Source organism: Eleutherodactylus coqui, chromosome 6 (assembly GCF_035609145.1).
Source record: "Eleutherodactylus coqui strain aEleCoq1 chromosome 6, aEleCoq1.hap1, whole genome shotgun sequence".
Lineage (NCBI taxonomy): Eukaryota > Metazoa > Chordata > Amphibia > Anura > Eleutherodactylidae > Eleutherodactylus > Eleutherodactylus coqui.
In genome coordinates, this window is record NC_089842.1 from 233441263 (window position 1) to 233468322 (window position 27060).

Genomic DNA, 27060 nt, shown 5'->3' on the forward strand with positions numbered 1-27060 from the left:
TTGGACTCTTATCTGGCTGTTGCATTTGGTGGCCCTACCCAGATTGGGTTTTTCTGGTGCTGCTGACACACTTCGTTATTTTGCGTTTTAGAAACTATTGAGTGACTTCTGGTAACCATGTGTACATGTGCCGACGGTCGTCCAAAATCACATTTACTGCCCATGAGGAAAGGAGAAACTAGCAGCTCCCCCGGCCACAATAGATTGCCGTAGTGGGGAGCTGCTAGTTTCTCCTTTCCTCACGGGCAGTAAATGTTACATGGCCCCCATTGTAGTTAACATAAAGGGGTGCCTCGTCCTCCAGATTGACTGACTGTTGTTCTTTTCAGCAGTTCTCGACTCTCCATAATGGGGTGCGCCCCACCCATGTTACATCCATGTCATATTATTGTTCTATTAGTACACATCTGTGTCATTTGTTTTGCAGATATGCCAAGCAAGGTTTGCAACGAGTCGGCTTAGATCCTGATGCACCCTTCAGTCACATCTTAGTAGAAGACATGTTGGCTCAGCACCAAAAAGTGGTCGTATTCTTCAGTCTGGCGTTGCTATTGGCTCCCTTGGTGGAAACTCTGATTTTGCTGGACAGGATGATTTTCCTACAAGAGCAGGGTTAGTATGGAGTTACAGGTGACAGGTTCCCTTTAACTACAGTGTAATACCAGTCATGTTAAAGGGGTTGTCCAGTTACCCCCTAGAACACCAACTGCGCTAAAATTGCAAAATCAGCTGTACTTACTCGCCCTTGGATGCCACATCCAGTGCTGCAACTCCGCCATCCTCCTGGTGTTTGCTGTTGGAGATGTGACTAGATAGCATGTGACCATTGCAGCCAATCAGAGGCAGCGTCACCATTCTGAATTCCTGGCATCATGGTGCCCAGCATATGAGTGCCGATGCCAGGAGAATGGGCAGTGATGCTGCAGCCTCCGATTGGCTGTACTGGTCATGTGCTATCTATTGACTTTACCAACCAACACCAGGAGGACAGCAGGGCTACAGCGCTGGATCACAGCGGCAGAAGAGTTTGCTATTTTGGCACAGTTGGTAAATAGGGGAAATGCTGTTCAGTAACTGGACAACCCCTTTAACATGACTGGCACATTGATTTTACAGCGTTGTCATATATTTTAGTAAAGGCAATCTGTCGTCACCTTTTACGCGCCATAAAATATGTCACTGGGGTGAAAGTTGAGGGAACGGGTAGTCTGAGGATCTGTGTTTCATACTCAGCGGATTCCCTATTCCTGCGCTGTGTCCTTGTGAAGTTGGCCGCACACAGTTTGACCATTTCTGCCAGCTCTGTGTGCTCCCTCTCTCATTCATATCTATGGAAGAGTCACGCTGTGTGCGGCCAACTTCATGAAGACAAAGCGCAGGAACAGGAAACTGGTGAATATGAAACGCAGATCCCAGACTCCCCGTTCCCTCACTTTTTGAGTCCCATAATATAGTTTATGGGGATCAGAGATGATGACAGGTTCCTTGAAAGTTATCATAATGCATTCAGTGTCATATTAACACTTGCTATACCTGCATTGTTAAAGGGGTTGTCCCGCGAAAGCAAGTGGCGGTATACACTTCTGTATGGCCATATTAATGCACTTTGTAATGTACATTGTGCATTAATTATGAGCCATACAGAAGTTATTCACTTACCTGTTCCGTTGCTGGCGTCCCCGTCTCCATGGTGCCGTCTAATCTTCAGCGTCTAATCGCCCGATTAGACGCGCTTGCGCAGTCCGGTCTTCTCTCTTCTGAATGGGGCCGTTCGTGCCAGAGAGCTGCTCCTCGTAGCTCCGCCCCGTCACGTGTGCTGATTCCAGCCAATCAGGAGGCTGGAATCAGCAATGGACCGCACAGAAGACCTGCGGTCCACCGAGGGTGAAGATCCCGGCGGCCATCTTCACAAGGTAAGTAAGAAGTCACCGGAGCGCGGGGATTCGGGTAAGTACTACCCGGTTTGTTTTTTTTATCCCTGCATCGGGTTTGTCTCGCGCCGAACGGGGGGGCTATTGAAAAAAAAAGAAAACCCGTTTCGGCGCGGGACAACCCCTTTAAGGAATAAAATCACTTGGTGATTCACGGTGGTCCGACTTCTGGGGCCCCCACTGATGCTGAGAATGAAGAGGCAGCAGCGCTTCTGTATTCTCCTGCAGGCAGCGCTCCCGACCACCTGACTCTACGTAGATCTGCAGCGGGCCTCTCACTAGAATGGCGCTGTCCTGCAGCTCCCCTGCACGGTAGGGTTGGCTGCGGCGCCGCTGTGCAAGCAAAGACACTGAGGAGGAAATGGTGCAGAATCAGCACTGCAATCCCTTAGATCTAAAGATTAGTGCAGATCTCAGAGGTCAGCCCCCACGGATCATAAGGTTGTGGCATATCCTAGTGATCACTTTATGGGATGGCAGAACCCCTTCAGTCTTGTTATATAGTCACGGTGGAGACAGTTATCTGGTTTATTGTTATAGTGTCATATTTTCTTGTTTTCTCGCAGGATTACATTGTGAAGTCATCCCTCTATTTAAACCCGAATTCTCCCCGAGGAATCTGGTCCTTGTAGCTGCCAAAGGCGTCCATCATCTGTCTGACATACTGGAAGAAATCACTTCAAGCTAATTGAGGGTGGGCTAGAAAGCGCAGAATAGATTCACACTTAGTTACATTTTTAGTTAAGAATATTTTTTGCAGTTTGGCTTATTAACGGGGACTGAAGAACAACGCTGAAAATGTGACTCCTCATGCAATCTCAGGACTCAGGGCTGACTGCAGTGACCTCAATACTCAATGTCCCACCATTGGTAAGGCGATCCAGGAATGTAGATCTGGGGAAGGACTTGCCAGTGACCCCTTCTTCCTTCTGGGACAGCATGGCACAAGGAGACAGATGAAGGGGCTGTACAGTGTATGACAACTCCATCATACAACTTCTATAATCCCTGCTTCCAGGACGTCTCGGTGTAAATAGGGGGGGGGGGGAGGGATATTAAAGGGATATTCCCATTAAAGTTATTTATCTTCTAACCTCCAGAATACAGGATCAGTGTCTGATCTCTGGGGGGTCCAGTAAAGTTACATGGGGCGGTCCTGAAGTGTGTAAGGAGTGGGCTTGGAAGCAGAGTCCGCCCCATACCCAGCAACTATCAGCTGAAAAGCTAAAAACTACCCTCCATCCCCACCCCTCCCAAAGTGACGCAACTGCATTTTTTTTTTTTTGTATTTTTTCCCCCCGTATATTTTAAAAAGTTTTTCCATACATTATACGGTTCATTAAACACAAGCCCGCACACAGCCATTTCCATGGAAAAATAAAAACGTTATGGCTCTTAGAAGGCAGGGATGAAAAATGAAAAATCCCTAGTCTTGAAGGGGTTAATGGGAAAACTCCTTTTAAAGAACTTGTTCGCGATTATAAAAATATGGCTGCTTTCTTCCTGAAACAGCCAGACAGCCGCCTACAGGTTGTGTCTGGTATTGCAGCTCAGCTCCATTGAAATGAATGCGACTGAGCTTCAGTGCTACCAAACGGCACTGCAGTACCACAGACAACCTGTGAGTAGGGGTGGCTCTTGTTTCTGAAAGAATTCAGCCATGTTTTCTAGCCCTTTTACTGTAGTCACACTTGAACTTTGAGGTTTTATCTTAGTTAGACTTTACATCTCTAATTCCCATCTCCGTTCCCTTTCTTCTTGCTTTACTGCAATCCAATCACTCCTGGGTGCTTGTGGTTTGCGGGGCTCCTTACAGGACAAGTAACTTGCATCCAGCACTGGGGAACGTTTGGCGTTGGACCCTCAGCCCCTCACTGGGGGCTCTGGCATCATACTGGGGGGTTATTTATTACAGTAATACATGGAATACTCGAGTGCATTTATTGTTGGGATGCAGTAAATCTACATGCTGGGCAGGAGATACTGTGTAGTTATAGTTCTGGATCTCTTCTTCTCATATGGACATACTTCATCTGCAGCCGGTAGTTGTGGGAATAGTGTAGATATTTCCATCGGAGTAGCCACAGTCTGTGATAAGGAGGTGAAGGGGGGGGGGGGGGGAGGGGTGTTACTTCATACTTTATGCACATTCCTCACTTCATGGGACATTTAGGACAGCAGCTCTTCTAACACGTAAAGCTGAATTTCAATTCTATTTCTTGCTTCCCATGATGCACCACTCTGAACCCGTGAAGTCTCTTCTGCTCTCACATGGCCATCAAATAATCTGAAATACATTTTATAATTAACACATCTGCAGTGTGAACGAGGCCCAAGGATTTGGTCACATGTGGATATTTGTGAATGTTTGCAGCAGATTTCTTCCCCTCGTTTTGAAGGAGTGAAATCCGCAGTCAAACTCTGCAGTAAAGGGCAATTCACACTGGATTTTCTTTGCAGCACGTGGAGGGGATTTCTCCAGCTCTCATTCACATTGCTTGTACTGTAAATGCTGTGGTTTTTCCACAACACATTCTACTGTGGAAAGTCCGCAGCATTTCCAACTTTTGAGGACACTCACAACTAGCAAAAATGGTGCTGATTTCCACAGCAGAAAAATCATCATTTCCACCTCAAAAACCACATTCAGATCTGCACCGTTGATGCTGTTTTTGGTGCAGATTCCCAGCTGATTTCACACTTTCACCAGAAGAGGGGAAGTCTGCCGCGGATCCGCACCAAAATCTGCCTCAAAATGGCGCGGATTTTTAGGTGGATTTTCTACTGCGAAAAAATCCACCCAGTTTTCACTATGAGTGAACGTACCCTTTAGTATACGCTTGGGGTGGGGGAACAGCAGGGGGGTTTAAACTCTACAGGTTTTCATGCAGCTCTGTTTATTGAGCCAAAACCTGAACTAGATCCACCAGGAAGGGGAAGTAGACGACCTTCCTTCATAGTTCCCATATCTCTTTAATCCACTTCTAGCTTTGGCGCGCACTCTGTATGTTTCATACTCCTTTACCTCTGCACACACATTGTGGCAAAAATGACATGATAACTTTATTCAGTGGGTCAGGACGATTACTATGATACAAAATTTATATAGTAATTTTTTTTTGTTGTTTCTTATTTTTAGCGGTGCTAAAAAAACATTTTGGGGAAAAAAAAGAAAAATTATCCGTAACTTTTTAAACATTTGTTGGTCGACATAGTTGTGTGAGGGCTACTTTTTTGCGGGACGTCCTGTAGTTTCTGTTGGTGGACTGACACCCTGTATTTGCTTCTTTGTGCGGGAATCAGTACTAAGCAGCCAATATTAGGGCTCCTACCCACTTGCGTTTTTTTAATGCTGCAATATCGTTGCGGTTTTTTTTTTTACGCAAATGTCAATGGGACTTTGTAATTTAAAGACGCATCGCACAAAAATCGCAAAGCACAAACTTGTGATGCATCTTTAACCCCTTCCCGCTCCTGGACGTACCTGGTACGTCATGGTAGCGGGATACTTCCCGCAACATGACGTACCTGGTACGTCCTGGAGATAGCGCGGGATCACATAAGATCCCGCGCTATCCCGCAGCGGGAGCCGGCTGTCAGTCACAGCCGGCGTCCCGCTCCAACAGCGGGGGGACATCGGAGATGCGCCCGCCGCTGTTAACCCCTTCCCTGCCGCGATCTAAGTAGATCGCGGCAGGGAAAGAGTTCACAGAGGGATCGCGATCCCTGTGTGTCTCCGGCCGGAACTCGCGATGTTATCGCGAGAGCCCGGCCTGTCACCATGGCAACAGGACGCCAGACACCGGCGTCCTGTATTGCCTGTGCCTATAATCGCTGTACAAGCGATAAGGCATGGCAGAGCAGTAGCTTTGCCATGCCTTATGACAGCGATCATAGGCACAGTGATGTAAGTCCCTCAGAGGGACTCAAATAGTATAAAAAAAAGAAAAGAAAAGTGTAAAAAAAAAAATGTAAAAAACCCCTTTTTTATGCTTTTTCTAATATTAGCATAAAAAAAGGGAAAAAAAACTAAAACCCCACATATTGGATATTGACGCGTCCGTAACGACGTGTACAAAAAGTTGAACACGCTTTTTATTTTGTACGACAAAAAGCGTAAAAAAAAACGCTAAAAAACAGAGGCAAAATGCTAATTTTTAGCATTTTGCCTCACAAAAAATGCAATAAAAGTGATCAAAAAAGCCGTACATTTCCCAAAATGGTACCAATAAAAACTACAGCTCGTCTCGCAAAAAATAAGCCCTTAAAGAGCTCCGTACATAGAAAAATAAAAAAGTTACATGACTTTGAATGCAGCTATAGAGAAAAAAAAAAGATTTCCAAAAAAAGGGGGTTTTATTGCAAAAAAGTGTAAAAACCTAAAAAAAATATAACAATTTTGGTATCGTTGTTACCGTACCGACCCGCAGAAAAAATTTAGTGTGTCATTTATGCTGCATGATTAACGCTGTAAAAAAAAAAAAAAATCTATGGCAGAATTGATGCGTTTTCTCTCCCTGCTATCATAATAAAAAAAAAAAAAAATTTACGATATTGTCTATATACCCAAAAGTGGCACCGATAAAAACTACAGATCGCCACGCAAAAAACAAGCCCTTATACGGCCGCGTCCACGGAAAAATAAAAAAGTTATGGCTTTTGAAAAATGGAGATGGAAAAATACCAAAAAATCGCTTGGTCCTCAACGCCAAAATAGGCCATGTCATTAAGGGGTTAATAGAGATGAGCGAACGTACTCATCCGAGCTTGATGCTCGCTCGAGTAAAAGGGTACTCGAGAGGCTCGTTACTCGAGACGAGCACCACGCGGTACTCGAGTCAATTCCATTTCCTTCCCTGCATGTTTTGCGCCATTTTCTGGCCAATAGACATGCAGGGAAGGCATTACCACTTCCTCCTGTGACGTGCCAGCCCTATCCCACCCCCCTGCAGTGAGTGGCTGGTGATAGCAAGTGACCGCCGAGTATATAAAGCAGTCCCGCTCGCTGCTCGCCTCAGACACACGCTGGCAGAGATTAGGGAGAGTGCTGTTCCTGCTATAGGGAGAGTGTTAGGCTACTGTTTGCGTCTGCAAGAACCCCAATGGTCCTTCTTAGGGCCACATCTGACCGTGTGCATTAGTGTTGTGGCTGCTGGGAGCAGTTTTGCACATTTTTTTTTTTCATCTTGGGCTCTGCAGGCTATAACGTTCTCAGTCTGCAGTCTATTATACAGAGTATAGGGGCAGTACTGGTCAGGCAGGGACAGTGGTAATGTAGAATCCTGTCAACAAGTACCCCAACAGTCCTTCTTAGGGCTACCTGTGACTGTGTGCATTACTGTTGTGGCTGCTGGGAGCAGTTTTGCACCATTTTTTTTCATCTTGGGCTCTGCAGACTATTGCGTTCTCAGTCTGCAGCCAATTCTACAGAGTATAAGGGCAGTACTGGTCAGGCAGGTACAGTGCTAGTGTAGAATCCTGTCAACAAGTACCCCAAAAAAGCTCCTCCTTAAGGCTACCTGTGAGCGTGTGCATTACTGTTGTAGTGGCTCACTATTAGCCAGCTTGGCCTTTCTGCAGCCCAGCGTATAATTTTTTCTGGCCTACAGTGTGCGTTACATAACCGCTGTGACCCTCCAAGTGCAGGCCAATAATAGCCTAATTTTTTACACCGCTCTGTGCGTCCCGTCAACTTCACGCACAGCGTACGGCCACAGCCGCTGATAGAGGAAAAGACATATACACGCTATGTAGGCTCTTGGTTTTTTCAAAAACATCTGAAAAAAAAATCCTCAGGGCTACCTGTGCGCGTGTGCAGTTTACTGCGTGGCTGCTAGGAGTTGTAGTGGCTCACTATTAGCCAGCTTGGCCTTTCTACAGCCTAGCGTATAATTTTTCTGGCCTACAGTGTGCATAACATAACCGCTGCCAGCCTCCAAGTGCAGGCAAATAATTGCCTAATTTTTTACAACGCTCTGTGTCTGCTGTATTCGAAATACACCATGCTGAGGGGTAGGGATAGGCCTAGAGGACGGGGGCGAGGACGCAGAGGTCCAAGTGAGGGTGTGGGCACAGGCCAAGTTCCTGGTCCAGGTGAATTGTAGTGGGCTGCTGCGGGATTAGGAGAGAGGCAAGTTTCTGCTGTCCCCAGGTTCATATCACAATTTATGGGTCCACGTGGTAGACCTTTATTACAAAATGAGCAGTGTGAGCAGGTCCTGTCGTGGATAGCAGAAAGTGCATCCAGCAATGTATCGACCACCCAGTCTTCTACGCAGTCCACTGCTGCAACTCTGAATCCTCTGGCTGCTGCTCCTCCTTCCTCCCAGCCTCCTCACTCCATTACAATGACACATTCTGAGGAGCAGGCAGACTCCCAGGAACTGTTCTCGGGCCCCTACCCTGATTGGGAAAAAATGGTTTCTCTCCCACCTGAGGAGTTTGTCGTGACCAATGCCCAACCTTTGGAAAGTTCCCGGGGTCCGGGTGATGAGGCTGGGGACTTCCGGCAACTGTCTCAAGACCTTTCAGTGGTTGAGGAGGATGATGATGAGACACAGTTGTTTGTCAGTGAGGTAGTAGTAAGGGCAATAAGTCTGAGGGAGGAGCGCACAGAGGATTCGGAGGAAGAGCCGCTGGACGATGAGGTGACTGACCCCTCCTGGTTCACTAAGTCAACTGAGGAGAGGTCTTCAGAGTGGGAGGCAAGTGCAGCAGCAGGACAGGTTGCAAGAGGCAGTGGGGTGGGCAGGGGTAGAGGCAGAGCCAGAACGAAGACTCCCCCAACTGTTTCCTAAAGCACACCTTGTACCAAGCCACCCTGCAGAGGCCTAGGTCTTCAAACGTGAGGATGTCTTTCAGTGAGAGCGCGGACGACCGAAGAACAGTGGTGTGCAATCTGTCGTGCCAAGATCAGCCGGGGAGCCACCAGTACCAGCCTCACCACCACCAGCATGTGCAGGCATATGATGGCCAAGCACCCCACGAGGTGGGACGAAGGCCGTTTACCGCCTCCGGGTCGCACCGCTGCCTCTCCCCCTGTGCCCCAACCTGCCACTCTGATCCAACCCCCCCTCTCAGGACACAGGCACGAGCGCCTCTCAGCCTGCACCCACACCCTCACCTCCGCTGTCCTCGGCCCCATCCAGCAATGTCTCTCAGCGCAGCATCCAGCTGTCGCTAGTGCAAGCGTTGGAGCGCAAGCGCAAATACGCCGCCACGCACCCGCATGCTCAAGCTTTAAACGTGCACATTGCCAAATTGATCAGCCTGGAGATGCAGCCGTACAGGCTTGTGTAAACGGAGGCTTTCAAAAACATGATGGCGGCGGCAGTCCCACGCTACTCGGTCCCCAGTCGCCACTATTTTTCCCGGTGTGCCATCCCAGCCCTACACCAGCACGTCTCCCGCAACATCAATCGTACCATCACCAACGCGGTTACTGGGAAGGTCCACTTAACCATGGACACGTGGACAAGTACTGGCGGGCAGGGCCACTATATCTCCCTGACGGCACATTGGGTGAATTTGGTAGAGGCTGGGACCAAGTCAGAGCCTGGGACCGCACACATCCTACCCACACCCAAAATTGCGGGTACTTCCTCGGTTCTGATATCTGCGGCAGTCTATGCCACCTCCTCTAAACCCTCCCCCTCCTCCTACGCAACCTCTACCTCTCAATTAAGGAAGGTGAGCAGCACGTCGCCAGCAGTAGGTGTGTCGCAGCAGCACAGCATTGGGCAAGCGTCAGCAGGCCGTGCTGAAACTACTTAGCCTAGCTGACGAGGCACACTGCCCCCGAGCTGTTGCAGGGTCTGACTGGGCAGACCGACATCTGGCTTTCGCCGCTGAGCCTCCAACCGGGCATGGTCGTGTGTGACAACGGCTGTAACCTGGTAGAGGCTCTGCAGCTCGGCAGCCTTACACACGTGCTATGCCTGGCCCACGTCTTCAATCTGGTGGTTCAGCGGTTTTTGAAAAACTACCCGCACTTGTCAGACCTGCTCGGCAAGGTGCACCACGTCTGCGCACATTTCCGCAAGTCCACCACAGATGCTGCCACCCTGCGGACCTTCAGTTTCAGCTGCCAGAGCAACATCAGTTTCAGCTGCCAGAGCACCGGCTGCTGTGCAACGTGCCACACGGTGGAATTCTACGCTCCACATGTTGGCCAGGCTCTATGAGCAGCGTAGAGCAATAGTGGAATACCAACTCCAACATGGGCGGCGTAGTGGGAGTCAGCCTCCCCAATTCTTTACCGAGGAGTGGGCCTGGATGGCAGACATCTGCCAGGTCCTCGTAAACTTTGAGGACTCTACCCAGATGGTGAGCGGCGATGCTGCAATCATTAGCATCACTATTCCTCTGCTACGCCTGCTGAGATGTTCGCTGCAAAGCATAAAGGCAGACTCTTTGCGGTCGGAACAGGAGATGGTGGAAGAGAGTATGTCGCTTGATAGTCAGAGCACCCTCGTGTCTATATCTCAGCACGTTTTGGTGGAGGAGGAGGATGGGCAGGAGCAGGAGGGGGAAGAGACAGCTGGGCACACTGCAGAGGGTACCCATGCTGCTTGCCTCCCGTCTGTTCATCGTGTATGGCTTGTGGAGGAGGAGGAGGATCCTGAAAGTGATCTTCCCAGTGAGGACAGCCATGTCTTGCATACTGGCACCCTGGCACACCTGGCTGACTTTATGTTAGGCTGCCTTTCTCGTGACCCTCACGTTAGACGCATTCTGGCCACTACGGATTACTGGGTGTACACACTTCTCGACCCCCGGTATAAGGAGAACCTTTCCACCCTCATTCCCGAAGAGGAAAGGGGTTCGAGAGTGATGCAATACCACAGGGCCCTGGTGGACAAACTGATGGTAAACATCCCATCTGACAGCGCTAGCGGCAGAAGGCGCAGTTCCGAGGGCCAAGTAGCAGGGGAGGCGCGGAGATCAGGCAGCATGTTCAGCACAGGCAGGGGAACACTCTCCAAGGCCTTTGCCAGCTTTATGGCTCCCCAGCAAGACTCCGTCACCATTCCCCAATCAAGGCTGAGTCGGAGGGAGCACTGTAAAAAGATGGTGAGGGAGTATGCAGCCAATCATACCACCGTCCTCCGTGACGCCTCTGCTCCATACAACTATTTGGTGTCAAAGCTGGACACGTGGCATGAACTTGCGCTGTATGCCCTGGAGGTGCTGGCTTGCCCTGCCGCTAGCGTCTTGTCAGAGAGGGTGTTTAGTGCAGCTGGGGGAATCATCACGGATAAGCGTACCCGCATGTCAACTGCCAGTGCCGACAGGCTTACACTCATCAAGATGAACAAAGCCTGGATTTCCCCAGACTTCTCTTCTCCACCGGTGGAGAGCAGCGGAACCTAAAGATTCTTTTCGCTGCAACCGCAGATAAAAGCACTCTTCTCTGTCACTGGTAAAACGGGGCATTTAGCTTTGTCAATCTGTCTCTGACATTAGTTCTCCTCCTACTCCTCCAGAAACATGTCATGGCACTGAACGGCCAATTTTTCTGCGCCCCAAAAGGCTCATCTACATCTACCAATGTTTTTACAATTTTTCTAAGTTTCAAAAGTATTGAGACTGTAACATGAACCAATTTTTTTCAACAGGGCTGCCTACAGGCTCTGTTACAAATTAAAGGGGTTGTCCCGCGAAAGCAAGTGGGTCTATACACTTCTGTATGGCCATATTAATGCACTTTGTAATGTACATTGTGCATTAATTATGAGCCATACAGGAGTTATCAGAAGTTTTTCACTTACCTGCTCCGTTGCTAGCATCCTCGTTTCCATGGAGCCGCCTAATTTTCAGCGTCTAATGGCCAAATTAGACGCGCTTGCGCAGTCCGGGTCTTCTTCTTTTCTCAATGGGGCCGCTCGTGCTGGATGCCGACTCCGTGTAGCTCCGCCCCGTCACGTGCCGATTCCAGCCAATCAGGAGGCTGGAATCGGCAATGGACCGCACAGAAGAGCTGCGGTCCACCGAGGGAGAAGATCCCGGCGGCCATCTTCAACCGGTAAGTAAGAAGTCACCGGAGCGCGGGGATTCAGGTAAGCGCTGTGCGGATTTTTTTTTAGGTCCCTGCATCGGGTTTGTCTTGCGCCGAACGGGGGGGCTGTTGGGAAAAAAAAAACCCCGTTTCGGCGCGGGACAACCCCTTTAAGCAACAGTGAGCTGTATCTTTAAAAAAATGTTTATGGGTTTCACCTACCCTCTCGGTTGATACATTTTTCATAGGTATACTTGTACTCTTGGTACACTACTTTTTGGGGCCCACGCCTACGCTCTTATCCAACTAATTTTTCCGGTCTTCGCCTACGCTCTTATCCAACTAATTTTTCCGGTCTTCGCCTACGCTCATGGTATCCCAATGTTTCAGAGGTTGGCCTATACTATTACTACAGAAATTTTACTGGGGTCTGCCTGCCTATACTTCTGCTACAAGAAAGTTACAGGGATCTTCCTATACTGCTGCCACGTTAATTTTACAGGGGTTTGCCTATACTGCTGCCACAAGGATGTTACTGGGGTCTGCCAATACTGCTGCCACGTTAATGTTACAGGGGTCTGCCTATACTTCTGCTACAGAAATGTTACTGGGATGTGCCTATACTGTTACTACAGAAATGTTACTCGGCTCTGTCTATACCATTACCACAGAAATGTTAGTGGGGTCTGTCTATACTTCTGCCACGTTAATGTTACTGGGGTCTGCATATACTTCTGCTACAAAAATGGTACTGGGGTCTGCCTATGCTTCTGCTACATAAATGTTACAGGGGTCTGCTTATACAGCGGCGACAGACATGTTACTGGGGTCTGCCTTTACTTCTACAGAAATGGTACTGGGGTCTGCCTATACTGCTGCTACACAAATGTTACAGGGGTCTGCCAATACTGCTGCTACATAAATGTTACAGGGGTCTGCCTATACTTCTGCTAATGAAATGTTACTGGGGTCTGTCTATACTGTTACTACAGAAATGTAACTGGGGTCTCCCTAGACTTCTGCCACATAACTGTTACTGGGTTCAGCTTATACCTTTGCTACCTTATGTACCGTCTGTGGGTTCCTGGGGGCCACCCATGCTGCGGGTGCACACAGACTTCCCATTGAGGTGTTTTACCTGTCTGTCCCCAAAACACTGACAGACTTGGGTAGGGTGCAGAGTGCAGATGGTTTACCCCTTGCGTTGTCGATGAGGTATCCGACACCCAAACAGAATGAGGAGTGTGTGGACACATGGAGTCCCCATTGCTATGTCACTCGCAGCACCTTGGGCCACACAACGTGTTTGCTGGGACCAAGCCTGACACAGGACCCGCTCACATACTTCCCACACAGAGTATTGCTGCATTGTGGAGATGTGTAGAAGTGCTGGGCTGGCAGCGGACTCCCCTTTATGACCACGTTTGCAGCTCCTGACGGAGGTGGCACAGGATTGGAATGAAGATGGAACGTCAATCTTTTATCAATTCTCAACAGCATTGTGGGCTGTTGCCCACATTTTCAAAGAGGGTCGCTGCCTGGCCCTGCCAACCCTCTGCAGTGTGTGCCTCCGGTTCCTCCTCATGGCAGACGCACTTATAAATAGACATAAGGGTGGTGTGGCTATGAAGCCAGCGTGTGACATGATGGCAGCTGAAGGCTGCGCAGGGGCACTTTTGTGTGCGCTGTGGACACTGGGTCATGCAGGGGGGTTGGGCAGCATGTAACCCAGGGTAGAGGCAGCGGTGTGTCCTGCAGGCAGTGATTGTGCTTGGTTGGAGGTAGTGTGGTGCTTAGCTAAGGTGTGCCTTGCTAATGAGGGTTTGTCCGAAGTAAAAATTGTTGGGGGGGGGCACTCTTGCCGCTATTGTGGCTTAATAGTGAGACCTGGGAACCTGAGATGCAGCCCAGCATGTTGCCCCTCGCCTGCCCTATCCGTTTCTGTGTCGTTTCCATCACTTTCTTGTGTTTTGCAGATTTGCACAAATGAAAACCTTAGCGAGCATCGGCGATATACAAAAATGCTTGAGTCGCCAATTGACTTCAATGGGGTTCGTTACTCGAAACGAACCCTCGAGCACCCGAGCATTTTGGTGCTCGCTCATCTCTAGTCTTTAACATTAGAAAGTCCCATTGACAATCGTGTTAAATAGCGCAGCGTCAAAAAAACACAAGGGTGTGGGCGACCTTAGTAAGGTGTGTGAGCAGGTGTTCATCAGTACCTTCACCTGTGCTATCTGCACCTCTGTTTAGTGGTTTGGCTGTCTGCATGTTGAGGGATGTGTGGTGTTTTTACCTGCCCTCTTGTATCAGTTAGTAAATGGCCACTTTCTGTCATTATTATTATTTTTTTGTCTGTTTGTCTATATTTCCCTTTTCTGTGATTCGCACCATTTATTTACTATCGGCCAGGATTAAAGCCCAGTACCAAAAACCTGGCATTTGAACAGGTGCGTGTGTAGACTTTATATCCCCTGTATAATTGTATGTAGAAATTTCCAGGCAAAGGGCGGCTTCAGACGACCGTATTCACACCGGCCGATATACGGTGACCCTCTCTGCAGGGGGAGGAGGCAGGAAGAGCCGGGAGCAGTGAACGGAGCTCCCGCCCCCTCTCCACCCCCTTGCCATTATTTGCAATGAGAGAGGGCGGGATGGGGTCCCATTGCAAATAGTGGTGAGGGGCGGAGAGGGGGCGGGAGCTCAGTGCAATGCTCCCGGCTCTTCCAGCCTCCTCCCCCTGCAGAGAGGGATGCCGTATATCGGCCGGGCATGAAAACCCAGCCGATATACGGTCGTCTGAAGCCGCCCTTTGCCTAAAAATTTCTAGAAACAATTATACAGGGGATATAAAGTGAAAACCCGGGCGATATACGGTCGTCTGAATAAGCCCAAAGACTGTAAAATTGTTTAATAACTTACCAAAAAATTCAATTATCACACGATGAAGTATTCTTCAGTCACCAGGTAGTTTGCTTTGTGGGGGTTTTGGGAGGAGCCTGTGGGACAGAAGCAACAGTCATTCTGTGGTGTTGGGGTACTTTTACATGTAGTGATTAGAGATGAGCGAGCGTACTCGGCCACGCCCCTTTTTCGCCCGAGTACCGCGATTTTTGAGTACTTCCGTACTCGGGCGAAAAGATTCGGGGGGCGCCGTGGGTGAGTGAGGGGTTGCAGCGGGGAGTGGGGGGGGAGAGGGAGAGAGAGAGGGCTCCCCCCTGTTCCCCGCTGCTACCCCCGCACCGCCACGCCTCCCCCGCCCCCCGAATCTTTTCACCCGAGTACTGAAGTACTCGAAAATAGCGGTACTCGATCGAGTAATTACTCGAAATGAGTAGGTTCGCTTCTCTCTAGTAGTGATAATCATTCCCAGTTTGAACACCAAGATAAATAGTTTATGTATCAGGATTGTTCAGTTCGCTGTACCGGAGAACGAGGGACTGAACGATCGCTATTTAAACAGAATGATTAGCAAACGAGCCAACACTGACATTCATTCTTGCATGGAATGAATGATGAACTATAGCTGAATGAATTATCGCTCCTCGCTCCAGCGCTGGCCGTGTTTACACTGGACAATTATCGTTCAAATTTGAATGATTTACGATTATTTATGAACTATAATCATTCTGTGTAAAACCAGCTTTACTGCTACTGTGTGAGCGAGGAGATAATCCGGATATATTACCGGGTCAGTCCTTCTCAGGAATCAAACAGAGTAAGGGTGCATTCACACGAACGTATATCGGCTCAGTTTTCACGCCGAGCCAATATACGTTGTCCTCATGTGCAGGGGGGGAGGCTGGAAGAGCCCAGGAGCAGGAACTGAGCTCCCGCCCCCTCTCTGCCTCCTCTCCGCCCCTCTGCACTATTTGCAATGAGAGGAGGCGGAACGGGGGTGGGGCTAAGTTCTGGGAATTAGCCCCGCCCCGTTCCGCCTCTCCCCATTGCAAATAGTGCACAGGGGTGGAGAGGGGGCGGGATCTGAGTTTCTGCTTCTGGGCTCTTCCAGCCCCCCCCCCCCCCCCCTGCACATGAGGACAACGTATATCGGCTCGGCGTGAAAACCGAGCCGATAAACGTGCGTGTGAACGCACCCTTACATAGTAACATAGTATATCCATCTAGTTCAGCCTCTTTCAACCCCTATTTGATCCAGAGGATGGCAAACATGCTGTGACTTTTAAACTTGTTACCTTATCATAACCTCAGTTGTCCTTCATGCTCTTTATATATGTTGTGCTTAAAGGGGTAGTCCCTCCCCAAACATCCTATTTATATACCCTTGAATGACCCCTTTATTAGAGCCCCCAGCCCGCTCAGGATTGGCGCTTCCCTATATGAAATTTAGACCCCAAATGCAGCATAAGATCATGTGACAGGTTTTCTGTGGATCAGGTTCAGTGTGAATCCACATTAGATGGGAATATCCCGCGATCTAAGCGAGGCCGGTCATCGGTGCTAGACTAGTCGGGGCCGGGATGTCACTGCCAACCGCGAGGGGTTTCTCATCTAACTGTGTGGAGTATACAGAGAATGGTGTGATCGAAGAAAACATCCAGGTTAGAGGAGGATGTCAGGAATCATTGTGATGAACAGGCGCTGCACAGCCGCATACAACACGGGCGCTCCAACTACCTGTTCCTTAGCGCGGATGGGCTATAACAGCGGATGACCAGTTCCAGCGCCATTGTGAGAAACAGAAAGCAGAGACTTCAGCGGGCAAAAGAGCGCAAACATTGTATCACTGAGCACCGATGACCCCTTCATGGCAGCTGGTAGAGGTGAAATAATAGTGTCAGCAATGTTTTCTTGGCACATCCTGGATCCTCTGATAGCTGCGGGTGAACGCCACAATGAATTGCTGCAGTTCTGGAGGCCCAAAGAGATCCAACATGTTACTAAAGGGGGTCGTCAATAAAGTGGCCATTCGGTGTAGATTCCCTCACTCACGTTCTGTCAATGACGGAGCCGTCCCATTCATTGATATGTGTTGGTGTATTGGTAGCCAGCCAGGGGGCGCCATAGTTTAACACAAATTCAATCCACTGAAATGGGAAGTCCTTAACATTGCACTTACCTTGCCATCTGTTACTTGTGTCCAGGTCTACACAGATATTCTCAGTTTTATCATCAGACTCTTCAGATACGGCTGCCGGGATTTAGGGAAATGAATTAGTAAGGATACTAGAACAGAGAGAGCACTTATCAGCAACATTCTTGGGTTAAAATTGTATAACTTTGCAAATCCGTTGCTACTTCAAGACCGGGTCACCGAATCGCTGCAGGTGCCGCTCCCAGCATTCCCAGTAAACAGAAGATATTGCTGGGCCAAGGCATGGACAACCAGACATTTTCAGCAATGCATAGGATGACTCAAGGCCTCTAGATTCTGGCTCATAAATAGGTGATCTGTAGACGAGGTACGGCTGTTCACATCAATTAACAACCTACATTTAGCCTATATGCCAGGAAAAAAGTTTGATGTGTACACCAAGTGTATACAGTGTGTTGCCAAAAATAAGACCCCGTCTTATATTAATCTTTGCCCCAAAAGAGGCACTAGGTCTTATTTTCAGGAATGTCTTATTATACTTGCCTATCAGGCTCGGTCCAGGTCCCTCCCACTGCTCTTCGGAGCTATGATGCGCTGAGCCGCTGCATTGATTGGCCAATTCATAAATCCTACCTCCATAACGCAATGGCTGTGATTGGTTCTTCGACCTGCTCAGGCAACTAATGCAGTGAACCAATCACAGCCATCGCATTGGTTCATCGAGCACTGCATTGATTGGCTGAGCAGCGCTCGAGAACCAATCAGAGCCATCACTTCCTGGAGGCGGGATTTATGAATCCCGTAACCAGGAAGTGATCTTTTGTGGGCGAACGAGGACTGCAGGAAGCCTGCTGGAGCTCGAGACAGCAGGAGGAGGACCCGGACTGAGCCTGAGAGGTAAGTATTCCTTTTTATTTTTTTATGTAATACAGACAGGGCTTATTTTCAGGGTAGGGCTTGACAAGGTGCAGGCTCATAACATGGAAGAATCTGTCTCAAAATGGCCGCTGGATACAAAATGGAGCATTATAAGATGTGAATAAGCTTGTGTGTAGTAGAACAATAATACAAAGCAGAGATAAGTTTAGAGCAGGAGGTACGGTACAGTGTCTAATGATCTGTTTCTGTTCTTTCCGAGAAACAAGTCTGGGTGCCTGATGTACAATTGTTATCAGAAGAAGCCCCCCACACCTCCAGCTCTGAACAAAGGAACTGGCTGTGCTGACCGTCTAAATCACAAGGGAAGAACCAGACCACAGATATGTGAAGGACATTTCATAGACTCTCACGCTATGCGATTGCTGAACAGTGCATGATTCATAATTTCTGCCTAACCCAATGAAATTAACGCTGTGACTAATGACCCATTCCTTTCCTGTATAAAAAAACTATACAAGGTGAATAAACGCTCAGAGTATGGCGCGCCTCCTTACAGAGAGAGCCACCTGTTACCTGCCGTGGCATTTCTCTACGTATCTGAGGAAACTGATAACTCTCTCAGTGTCTAGTTCTTGGTTTCTGGGATGCATCCAGATACGGTGCTAATTCGGACCTCAAGACCTGAAAGGTTATGTGACCGGGCAGCGCTCCTTAACAGGCTTATATTTCATGCCTTCCTGAAATATAAGGGTAGGTCTTATTTTCAGGGAAACAGGGTATCTAGGACTCCATTCACCCCACAAAGGGCCAAAAGAGGGTGCTTTTGAACTTTCATTGTCTGGCCCACATACAGATGTAGCACTGCCAACCTTTTTTACTGGTGTGCTGCGTTAATAACATGAAAGGGCGATTGCAGCAAAGTTTTTATTTGAGAACAACAAGAGTTGATCTCAGACCAAGTAGAAGAATGTTGCGCCAACATGGTTTAGCCCGTGATCTTGGTTCAAATCTAGGTTCAATTTGATCTCCTAATTTTTGGTAGTTCAAACTAGTTCTTGGTTCATTAGCATCTGAAATCCAAGATGGCGGACTCGGCTGACTGCCTAGTAGGCTTTTCCTAAGTGGGGAAATTACACCCACGTTTGATGCTGATAGCGGCCATGTTTTTACTATCGCTGAGAATGCTGGGAGGATCACCAGTAAACCGTGTGTGATGCCTTTCTTCTAGGTTAAACCTTTGATAACTTAAAGGGGTATTCCAAGTTCCAACAAGTTATCCCCTATTCATCGGATAAAGTATAACTAGCTGATCGTTGAGGGTTTGACCGCTGGGACCCTACTGATCATGAGAACGGGGCCCCGGTCGGTCCCTGAATGATGGAAGCGTAAGCTGGGCATGCAGGAAGCCCAGGTCTCCCAGGCACAGTGCGCAGTCAATGAGAGCTTAGAAGATTCCTTAGCGCTTGACTGGACTGTATTTTCCAAATCTGCGACCCTTGGAATCCATTTCCGATTTTTTTACCGCAAAATGCGTTGTCTGAACTTGCCCTAAATGGGTTGTCCCACTTCTTTCTTTGTGCTCTAATTACCTTTTAAGGGCTGGTAGATGTTATAAGGTAGAAAATTTCTTGTTCCATACACGCCAGCAAGGACGAGGATGAAGACCAGTGAAATCACAGAAACTATTGTAGCAAAGTGACTTGTCCCTTTGTCTGAAACAGAAATAAAGTAGTCATTATTAGTGATTAGCTCCTTCCCTCGGTGTGGTCATCCTCCCTTAGCCAACTAAATGACTGGTTCAGAGCTGTGCCCTTCTACAGTGAAATTTATGGTGGTACACTAATGCCCATCAAAGAGATCGGTGCTCATCGACTTGTACAGGATGAACAATCGTTAGCACTATGGGGGCCAAATGATTGTACTATCATTGCTCAAGTGCACATCTTCCTGTTCACACAAGGAGATGGACCGCCGGCAAACAAGTGTTTGTTGATTCATTGGCTGATTGTTTGCACTTCTATACGTCCCGATGATCAGGCAAAAGAACATTCTTACTTGATCAGACTGTGGAAAAGGTTCTTTAGGGGTTCAAGAAGGGTAGTGCTAGGTTCCTTCACCTCTCAATGAAGCGTGATCTACTCTTATAAGACTGTCACCTCTGCACCCTACCGTTCCTCTTGTACTCGGTAAGATTTTAAATCCCCCCAAGTCTCAAATTCTGGGTGATATTTAGGATTTGATGTTTCATCTACATTCTGCTACTGGATAATGTCTACAGCGACCTCAACATCTCCCACAAGTCGTTACAGAAAATACAGACCCTGAACCAGCAGCAGTGAAATATGAAATCCTGCAACCTAAGAGGTTACAGCAAGCCCCATAACTGGAGAATGATTGCAGCTCTAGATATGATTGGGAACTCAAATATAAAATATGATGTCATTTCTGGTCAGTATATATAAAACTTGATTGTGGATTCTGGTGAAAATTCTTGGTTTTTGCTAAATCTATTTTTTAGGTCCCTTCTGTCTCCGACTAATTAAATGTCTCTAAAAGAGAGAAAGATCAATGGAAAATCCCCCCAAAATCGTCCTTATGCCCAAAATTGGCCGTGTCCTTAACCCCTTAGTGACCAAGCCTGTTTGCGCCTTAGTGACGGAGCCAAATTTTGGAAATCTGACATGCGTCGTTCAACATAGCATAACTCCGTAAAGGTTTTGCATATCCAAGTGATTCTGACATTGTTTTTTCGCCACATGTTGTACTTCATTTAGGTGGTAAAAATAGACCGATATAATTTGTGTATATTTATTAAAAGTGCCAATATTGGGAAGATTTAGAAAAAATTGTCATTTTTTTTTCACACTTTCAACTGCAATATCTCAAATATGTCCAAACATACCGTACAAATTTTTGATAGGATGTATATTTCCATCTGTTTACTTTATTCTGAATGCACATTTGAAAAACTTTTTTTTTTTTTAACCATTTAGGAGACGTACAAATTTAACATTACTTCTTAGCATTTTGAGGAACACTTTGTTTTCCTGCACCAAGCCAAGATTGCAAAGGCTCATGAGCGTCAGAATAATAGATACCCCCCCCCCCAAATGACCCCATTTTTAAAACTACACCCCTTAGTGTATTCACTGAGGGGTGTCCGGAGTATTTTGACCCCATAGTTTTTTTTCCAGGAATTAATTCAATTTAGAGGAGAAAAAATAAAATTTCATATTTTTGCAAATATGTCATTTTAAAGACATATTTTTTTCCTATAGCGCACATAAAAATGAGGATTGACACCCCAAAATGGATACCCCTGTTTCTCTTGTGTTCAGAAATATACCCATTGTGGCCCTAATCTTATGTGTAGATGCACAACGGGGCCCAAAACGAAAGTAGTAGTCAGTGTCTTTCAGAACATAAATTTTGCTTGAAGGCGTTTTAGACCCCATAGCACTTTTGTAGAGCTCTTGAGCGGCCAAAACCAAAGAGACCCCCCCCCCCCCCAAATGACCCCATTTTGAAAACTAGACCCCTTAACTAATTTATCTAGGGGTTTACTGCCCATTTTGACCCCACAGTTTTTGAATGAATTCAAGCAAATCAAAAGGAAAAAATTGTGATTTTCGTTTTTTTGGCAATTCTGTCATTTTAAAAACAGTTTTTTTGTACAGCACACACATGAATGAAGACTTGCACCCCAAAATGGATACCCCTGTTTGTCCCGTGTTCAGAGACATACCCATTGTGGCGCTAATCTTATGTGTGGATGCACAGCGGGGCTCAAAACGAAAGAAGTAGTCAGTGTCTTTCAGAACATAAATTTGTCTTGAAGGCGTTTTAGGCCCCATAGCACTTTTGAAGAGCTCTTGAGCGGCCAAAACCAAAGAGAACCCCCACAAATGACCCCATTTTGAAAACTAGACCCCTTAACGAATTTATCTAGGGGTGTACTGCCCATTTTGACCCCACAGTTTTTGAATGAATTCAAGCAAAGCGAAAAAATTGTGATTTTTGTTTTTTTGGCAATTCTGTCATTTTAAAAACAGCTTTTTTTGTACAGCACACATATGAATGAAGACTTGCACCCCAAAATGCATACCCCTGTTTGTCCCGTGTTCAGAGACATACCCATTGTGGCCCTAATCCTATGTCTGGATGCACAACGGGGCCCAAAATGAAAGGAGTAGTCGGTGGCATGAAGGTGATTTAGGCCCCATTGCCCACTTGTAGAGCCCTAGAGCGTCCAAAACGACAGAGAACTGCAACAAATGACCCCATTTTGAAAACTAGACCCCTTAACGAATTTATCTAGGGGTGTACTGTGTAATTTTACCCTACAATTTTTGAATGAATCCAAGCAAAGCAGTAGGAAAAAATTACGATTTTCATTTTTTGGCAATTTTGTCAATTTAAAAATTGGTTTTTTTGTACAGCGTACATAGGAATGAAGACGTTCACCCCAAAATGGATCCCCTTGTTTGTCCCGTGTTTAGAAACATACCCCTTGTGGCCCTAATCTACTTAAATGACACATGGCAAGGCCTATAATGGAAGGAGCACCCGTTGGATTTCAGGGTACAACGGAATAAATTCCAGGCCCCATTGCCAACTTGCAGAGCCATTAAGCGTCCAAAACGATAAAGAACCCCCACAAATGACCCCACTTTGAAAACTAAACCGCTTAACGAATTCATCTAGGGGTGTACTGCGTATTTTGACCCCACAGTATTTCAATGAATCTAAGCAAAGCAGAAGGAAAAAATTACGATTTTCATTTTTTTGGAAATTTTGTCAATTTAAAAACAGTTTTTTTTGTACAGTGGACATAGGAAAGAAGACTTTCACCCCAAAATGGATACCCCCGTTTGTCCCATGTTCAAAAACATTCCCGTTGTGGCCGTAATCTACTTACAGGAAGCATGGCAAGGCCTGTAATAGAGGGAACACCCATTGGATTGCAGGGCACAACTGAATAAATTCCAGGCCTCATTGCGCAGTTGTACAGAATAAAAATTGACACGTTAAAAAAATTCTCCAACCCCCCCCCCCCCTCCCCCATCCACACCCTTCTCGGCGTTCCCCAAATCTTAGATTAAAGCAATAATGTGAACTGTGTGGTATTTCTGAAGACGGGGGTAATTACGGATGCTGGTTGGGATGGGTACATGGGGCAATAAAACTCGGTATCCCCCCTCCTCTCATGCTTTTTGGGGGTCATTTCTTGACCTCAGTGGCGGGTATGGGGTGTAAAAAGTGTTGCTCTGTGAGTCTCCGTAAGCTTGCCGAGGTGCGGCGGTCTCACACAGAAGGCGCTCAACAAGCTGCTCCTGGAACTGCATGAAGGCGAGCGTTCCCGGGGCTTCTTGTAAAATACGTATTACAGGTAGCGGTCTGAATAACGCTGGGCTCACACGGCCGGATGTGGAATCTGCTTGTGGAGGCCCGCAACGGATCCCAGCTGTTTGCCCGGCTGTGACCCTGCGTACGGCCGCGTAATGTACTGCGCATAACTGCCTACTCACACAGGCGGTCATGTGCAGTACACTTTTTTTTGTTTGTATTTCCCGCACCGTCGCTTAGCGATGACGCGGGTACCCGCAGTCCGTATACAAGGTAGTAGCGTATGGGCTGCGGGTATATCCGCGACTATGGAGCACAATTGGCTCTATGTTGCGGATATCCACAGTAAAATAGAACCTGCTGCATTCTCTTTTCTGCGAGTGGATTACGCAATTCCGACCCACTAATGTGAGCGGAATTGTGTAATCCAATGCGATTGATCTGCGTATTACCGCGGATCAGACGCATGCGGAATCCGTAATTCCTATCCGGTCATGTGAGACCAGCCTAAGGTAGATTGCTACCTTTTTATCACGTGACCGGCGACCACTCAACAAGGTCACTGCTCCAGGCTCTCGGCGACCATTGGTCGCTGGGAGTAAGGAGATTTTAGGTTTCCTGGGCTCCCCGACTCCTGCGCATGTGTCTGGTGTTTTGCCGGTGATCGGATGTGCAGAATCCGGGAAAGTTCACGGAGGAAGATCGCGTCGGGGTTCAAATACGGAGTCCTCCAGTAAAAAGTTTCATCTCCTCTCACCGATCGCATCGGTAAGGGGAGATTAAGCTTCACCTTTTTTTTAACTTTTACGTGATCACCATTATCCATTGGATAACGGCGAACACGTGATCAGGGACCGCTCACCGTGTTCCCCCGTGAAATCTCCAGGCTCTCGGCTAAGTTTCGTAGCCAGGAGCAGGGAGATTTTTAAATTACTCTGGCAATTCACGGCTTTTGCGCATGCATCTGCCATTTTAGGGACGGGCCCGTGCGCAGAAGCTGGGGTATGGTCCGCGGATAAATCCGGGGGCCTAAGGCCGCCTGCAGACGGCCGGGTCGGATGTGGCTGCGAGAATCCTCACAGCGGGATTCGACCCGAGCATCTGCGGAGTGCAGCGTGACACTCACCTGCTCCCGCGGCCCCGGCTCTTTCATGTCCCGGTTGCCGGGCAGCCGGCGCATGCGCAGAACGGAGCCTGCGGCCGGTGAGTGACGTTTTTGTGTGAAGCTCTGCGAGCCCCACACAGAAATAAAGCATGCCGCGATTTGTTTACAGCGCGAGATTTCGCGCGGTCAAATCGCGGCCATCTGTATAGGATTGCGTTTGTTAACGCAATCCTATGGCAGCTTCCAGGGGCGGAAATTCTGCAGGAATTTCCGCCTGTCTGCAGGCGGCCTTAGGTACGTCATTTCATCCTGCCTCACGGATTTGATCCGTGGGGGGAGATGAAACGTATGCTTTTTTAACTTTTTAAAACTTTTTTTTTTACTTTTTACTTTTTTACACCTTTTTTTACTTTAAATGATCACTGTTATCCGTTGGATAACAGTGATCACATTCTGGGTGACATCCCTCTGCTCCTGGCTACACATGGCAGCCAGGAGCAGAGGGATTTTGAATTTCCCGGGGCTCGAGACCCTCTGTGCACGAGCCCGATGATTGACATCGGGCAGGCATGCGCAGAAGGGGACCTTGGGTCCCAGGAGACCAGGACATTGCAGAGGACCCGAGGTGAGTATTTTCACCTCCCCCCATGGATGCGCAGAAGAGCAGCTGCGGGTCCGGGAGGACCAGATCAGCAGGGGACACATCGGAGAAGGCAGGTGAGTATTTTCAGCTGCCCTGATGGATCCGATCCATCAGGGCAGCTGAATGCTTAACTTTTTTGTACTTTTTTTTAACTTTTATGCGATTGGCGCTATCGATTGGATAGCGCCGATCGCAGTGCCGGGGGGGACTGCCCGCAGCCCGGGATGACAGCTCCATGCTGTCGGCTACCTGCGGGCACCAACAGCATGGAGCTGTCACGTCCAGAGCCTGAGGGGCATTAATCCTAAGAGGACGCATAATTCTACGTCCTCTAGGATTAAAGCCCACTGAGGCAGGACGTAGTTTCCCGATGAGGCCGTCACTAAGGGGTTGAACCTTTGTACATTCTGAGCTGAACAGTCCAATGGGCGGTCCTATCAGTGATTGGCAGCTACCCCTGTATGTGCAGTCATTCACAGATAGCTGTCAGTCACTGATAGAACTGCCCATTGGACTGTTCAGTTCAGAATGAGCCGTAATAAAATACAAGTTATACTTTCCCCATATAACTATATATCAGCCTGCTCAGCTCTTCCTGCTCTATAACATGCGGCCTGCAGTGTGGATAGCATGTTCCAGCTGGCAGACTCCCTTTAAGTAGGTATACCTTTTTTCACCCATTGACAATCACACAATGTACATGTACATCATACAGCCGTGGGTGGGTATATAGAAGCCTCACTCATAAGCTGAGCATGCTCCATACCTGGGGGATACAGACACTGCAGCTGATGTGAAGTCCTGCAGACCATACACTAATAGGAAACCAACATTTTTAAGTGCTTGTGCCTAAAGTATAAGATAAGATGAAAAACAAAGCGAGCCCTGAGGCCATCCTATAATAATCTCTGACGTTCCACTCACCGTGCTCACTATTCTTTCTCACTTGTATAGTGAATGCTGCACTCATCTTCTTCATTATGGGGTTAGATGTCTTGACTTCACACTTATAATCCCCAGAATCCTTCAGTGTTGCAGATGGAATATCATAGTTATTGGATGAGCCGAACTCCTGAATATTCCGTCCATCTTGGTAGAAGGCAAACTGCAGTACCGTGGTCAGCCTGAGGAGGCTAAGCTTTGTGTGACATGTCAGGGTCATGTGGTCACCTTCTGTTACTGATAGGGGTTTCACTGTTATTGTTGGGATGGAGAATAGTTCTAGAAGAGAAGTGAACATGAAGAAACATGACTGTGTACCTAAGCAGTGGACACTGATAATGGAATGTAAGAATATATATTCCCATCTCAAACACTTATGATATAGCCACAGGATATGCCTTATCCCCTTCCCACTATAGAACGTATAGTTACGTCCTGTGAGGTTGGGGTATGTATGAAGAGAGAATACAGAGCGGGCGCCGGCTTTTTCTTACAGCAGATATCGGGGGGCAACAGCTCCACTCAGCCGCTAGGCTGATTGGAGCCCTGAACAATGTTTGGGGGTCCCATATGGCCCGCTGCGAGGAGATCGCAGGTAGCTGTGTGGGTGTCCTGGCAGCCGGGGACCTTCTGAAAGGCCCCAGGGCCGTGTTGGCAGAATGTCTATCAAGCCGTGGGGTGGCTTGATAGACTGCCTGCCCAATTGCAGTATGACGTAATGCTGTGGCATTACATCATGCTGCACGAGTGATCAAAGCATCGCCAGTTATTGTCCTCTCTGGGGACTAAAAAAATAAAACAACAACAAAAAAGTTTTACTAATCCTTAAAAAAGAAAGTAATTAGAGTTCAACCCCCCCCCCCCTTGCCATATTTACAATAAAAGAATCAAAATTATAAAACAAAAATACATATTTGGTATCAATACATCCATAAAAGAAAGTCCTATTGATATTCGCATTACAAAAACAAAGCGATATTGCGATCACAAGTGTGAAGGCACCCTTACAGAGGGCTGTAGACAGAGCTGGGGGATGGTTGAGATTAGGAGGACACAGACAAAGAAAGCTACTATTACAGAGTGCTGTATGACAGAGAAAGGGATGGTGGAGATCAGGAGGACACAGAGGAGGGAAAACTACTATTACAGAAGGCTGTATGA

At 47.7% G+C, this 27060-nt stretch overlaps 2 protein-coding genes across 7 annotated transcripts in view; one reads left to right on the forward strand and one right to left on the reverse strand.

Moving 5' to 3' along the window:
• METTL25B (methyltransferase like 25B) overlaps window positions 1–4020 on the forward strand; it is an 18907-nt gene extending 14887 nt beyond the window's left edge. For 3 of the 4 annotated variants that reach the window (XM_066609091.1, XM_066609092.1, XM_066609093.1), the window contains exons 8-9: window positions 428–612; window positions 2498–4020. In XM_066609091.1, coding sequence (XP_066465188.1) covers window positions 428–612; window positions 2498–2619 — 307 coding nt within the window. In that variant the 3' untranslated portion in view covers window positions 2620–4020. Of the gene's footprint in view, window positions 1–427; window positions 613–2497 lie in introns of those variants that run through there. The other variant, XM_066609094.1, reaches the window with a different exon arrangement.
• LOC136633395 (high affinity immunoglobulin gamma Fc receptor I-like) overlaps window positions 3854–27060 on the reverse strand; it is a 38423-nt gene continuing 15216 nt past the window's right edge. For 2 of the 3 annotated variants that reach the window (XM_066609099.1, XM_066609101.1), the window contains exons 5-9: window positions 25882–26178; window positions 19453–19575; window positions 17009–17080; window positions 14851–14927; window positions 3854–4218 (exon numbers count right to left, since the gene is read on the reverse strand). In XM_066609099.1, coding sequence (XP_066465196.1) covers window positions 14866–14927; window positions 17009–17080; window positions 19453–19575; window positions 25882–26178 — 554 coding nt within the window. In that variant the 3' untranslated portion in view covers window positions 3854–4218; window positions 14851–14865. The remainder of the gene's footprint in view (window positions 4219–14850; window positions 14928–17008; window positions 17081–19452; window positions 19576–25881; window positions 26179–27060) is intronic. The other variant, XM_066609100.1, reaches the window with a different exon arrangement.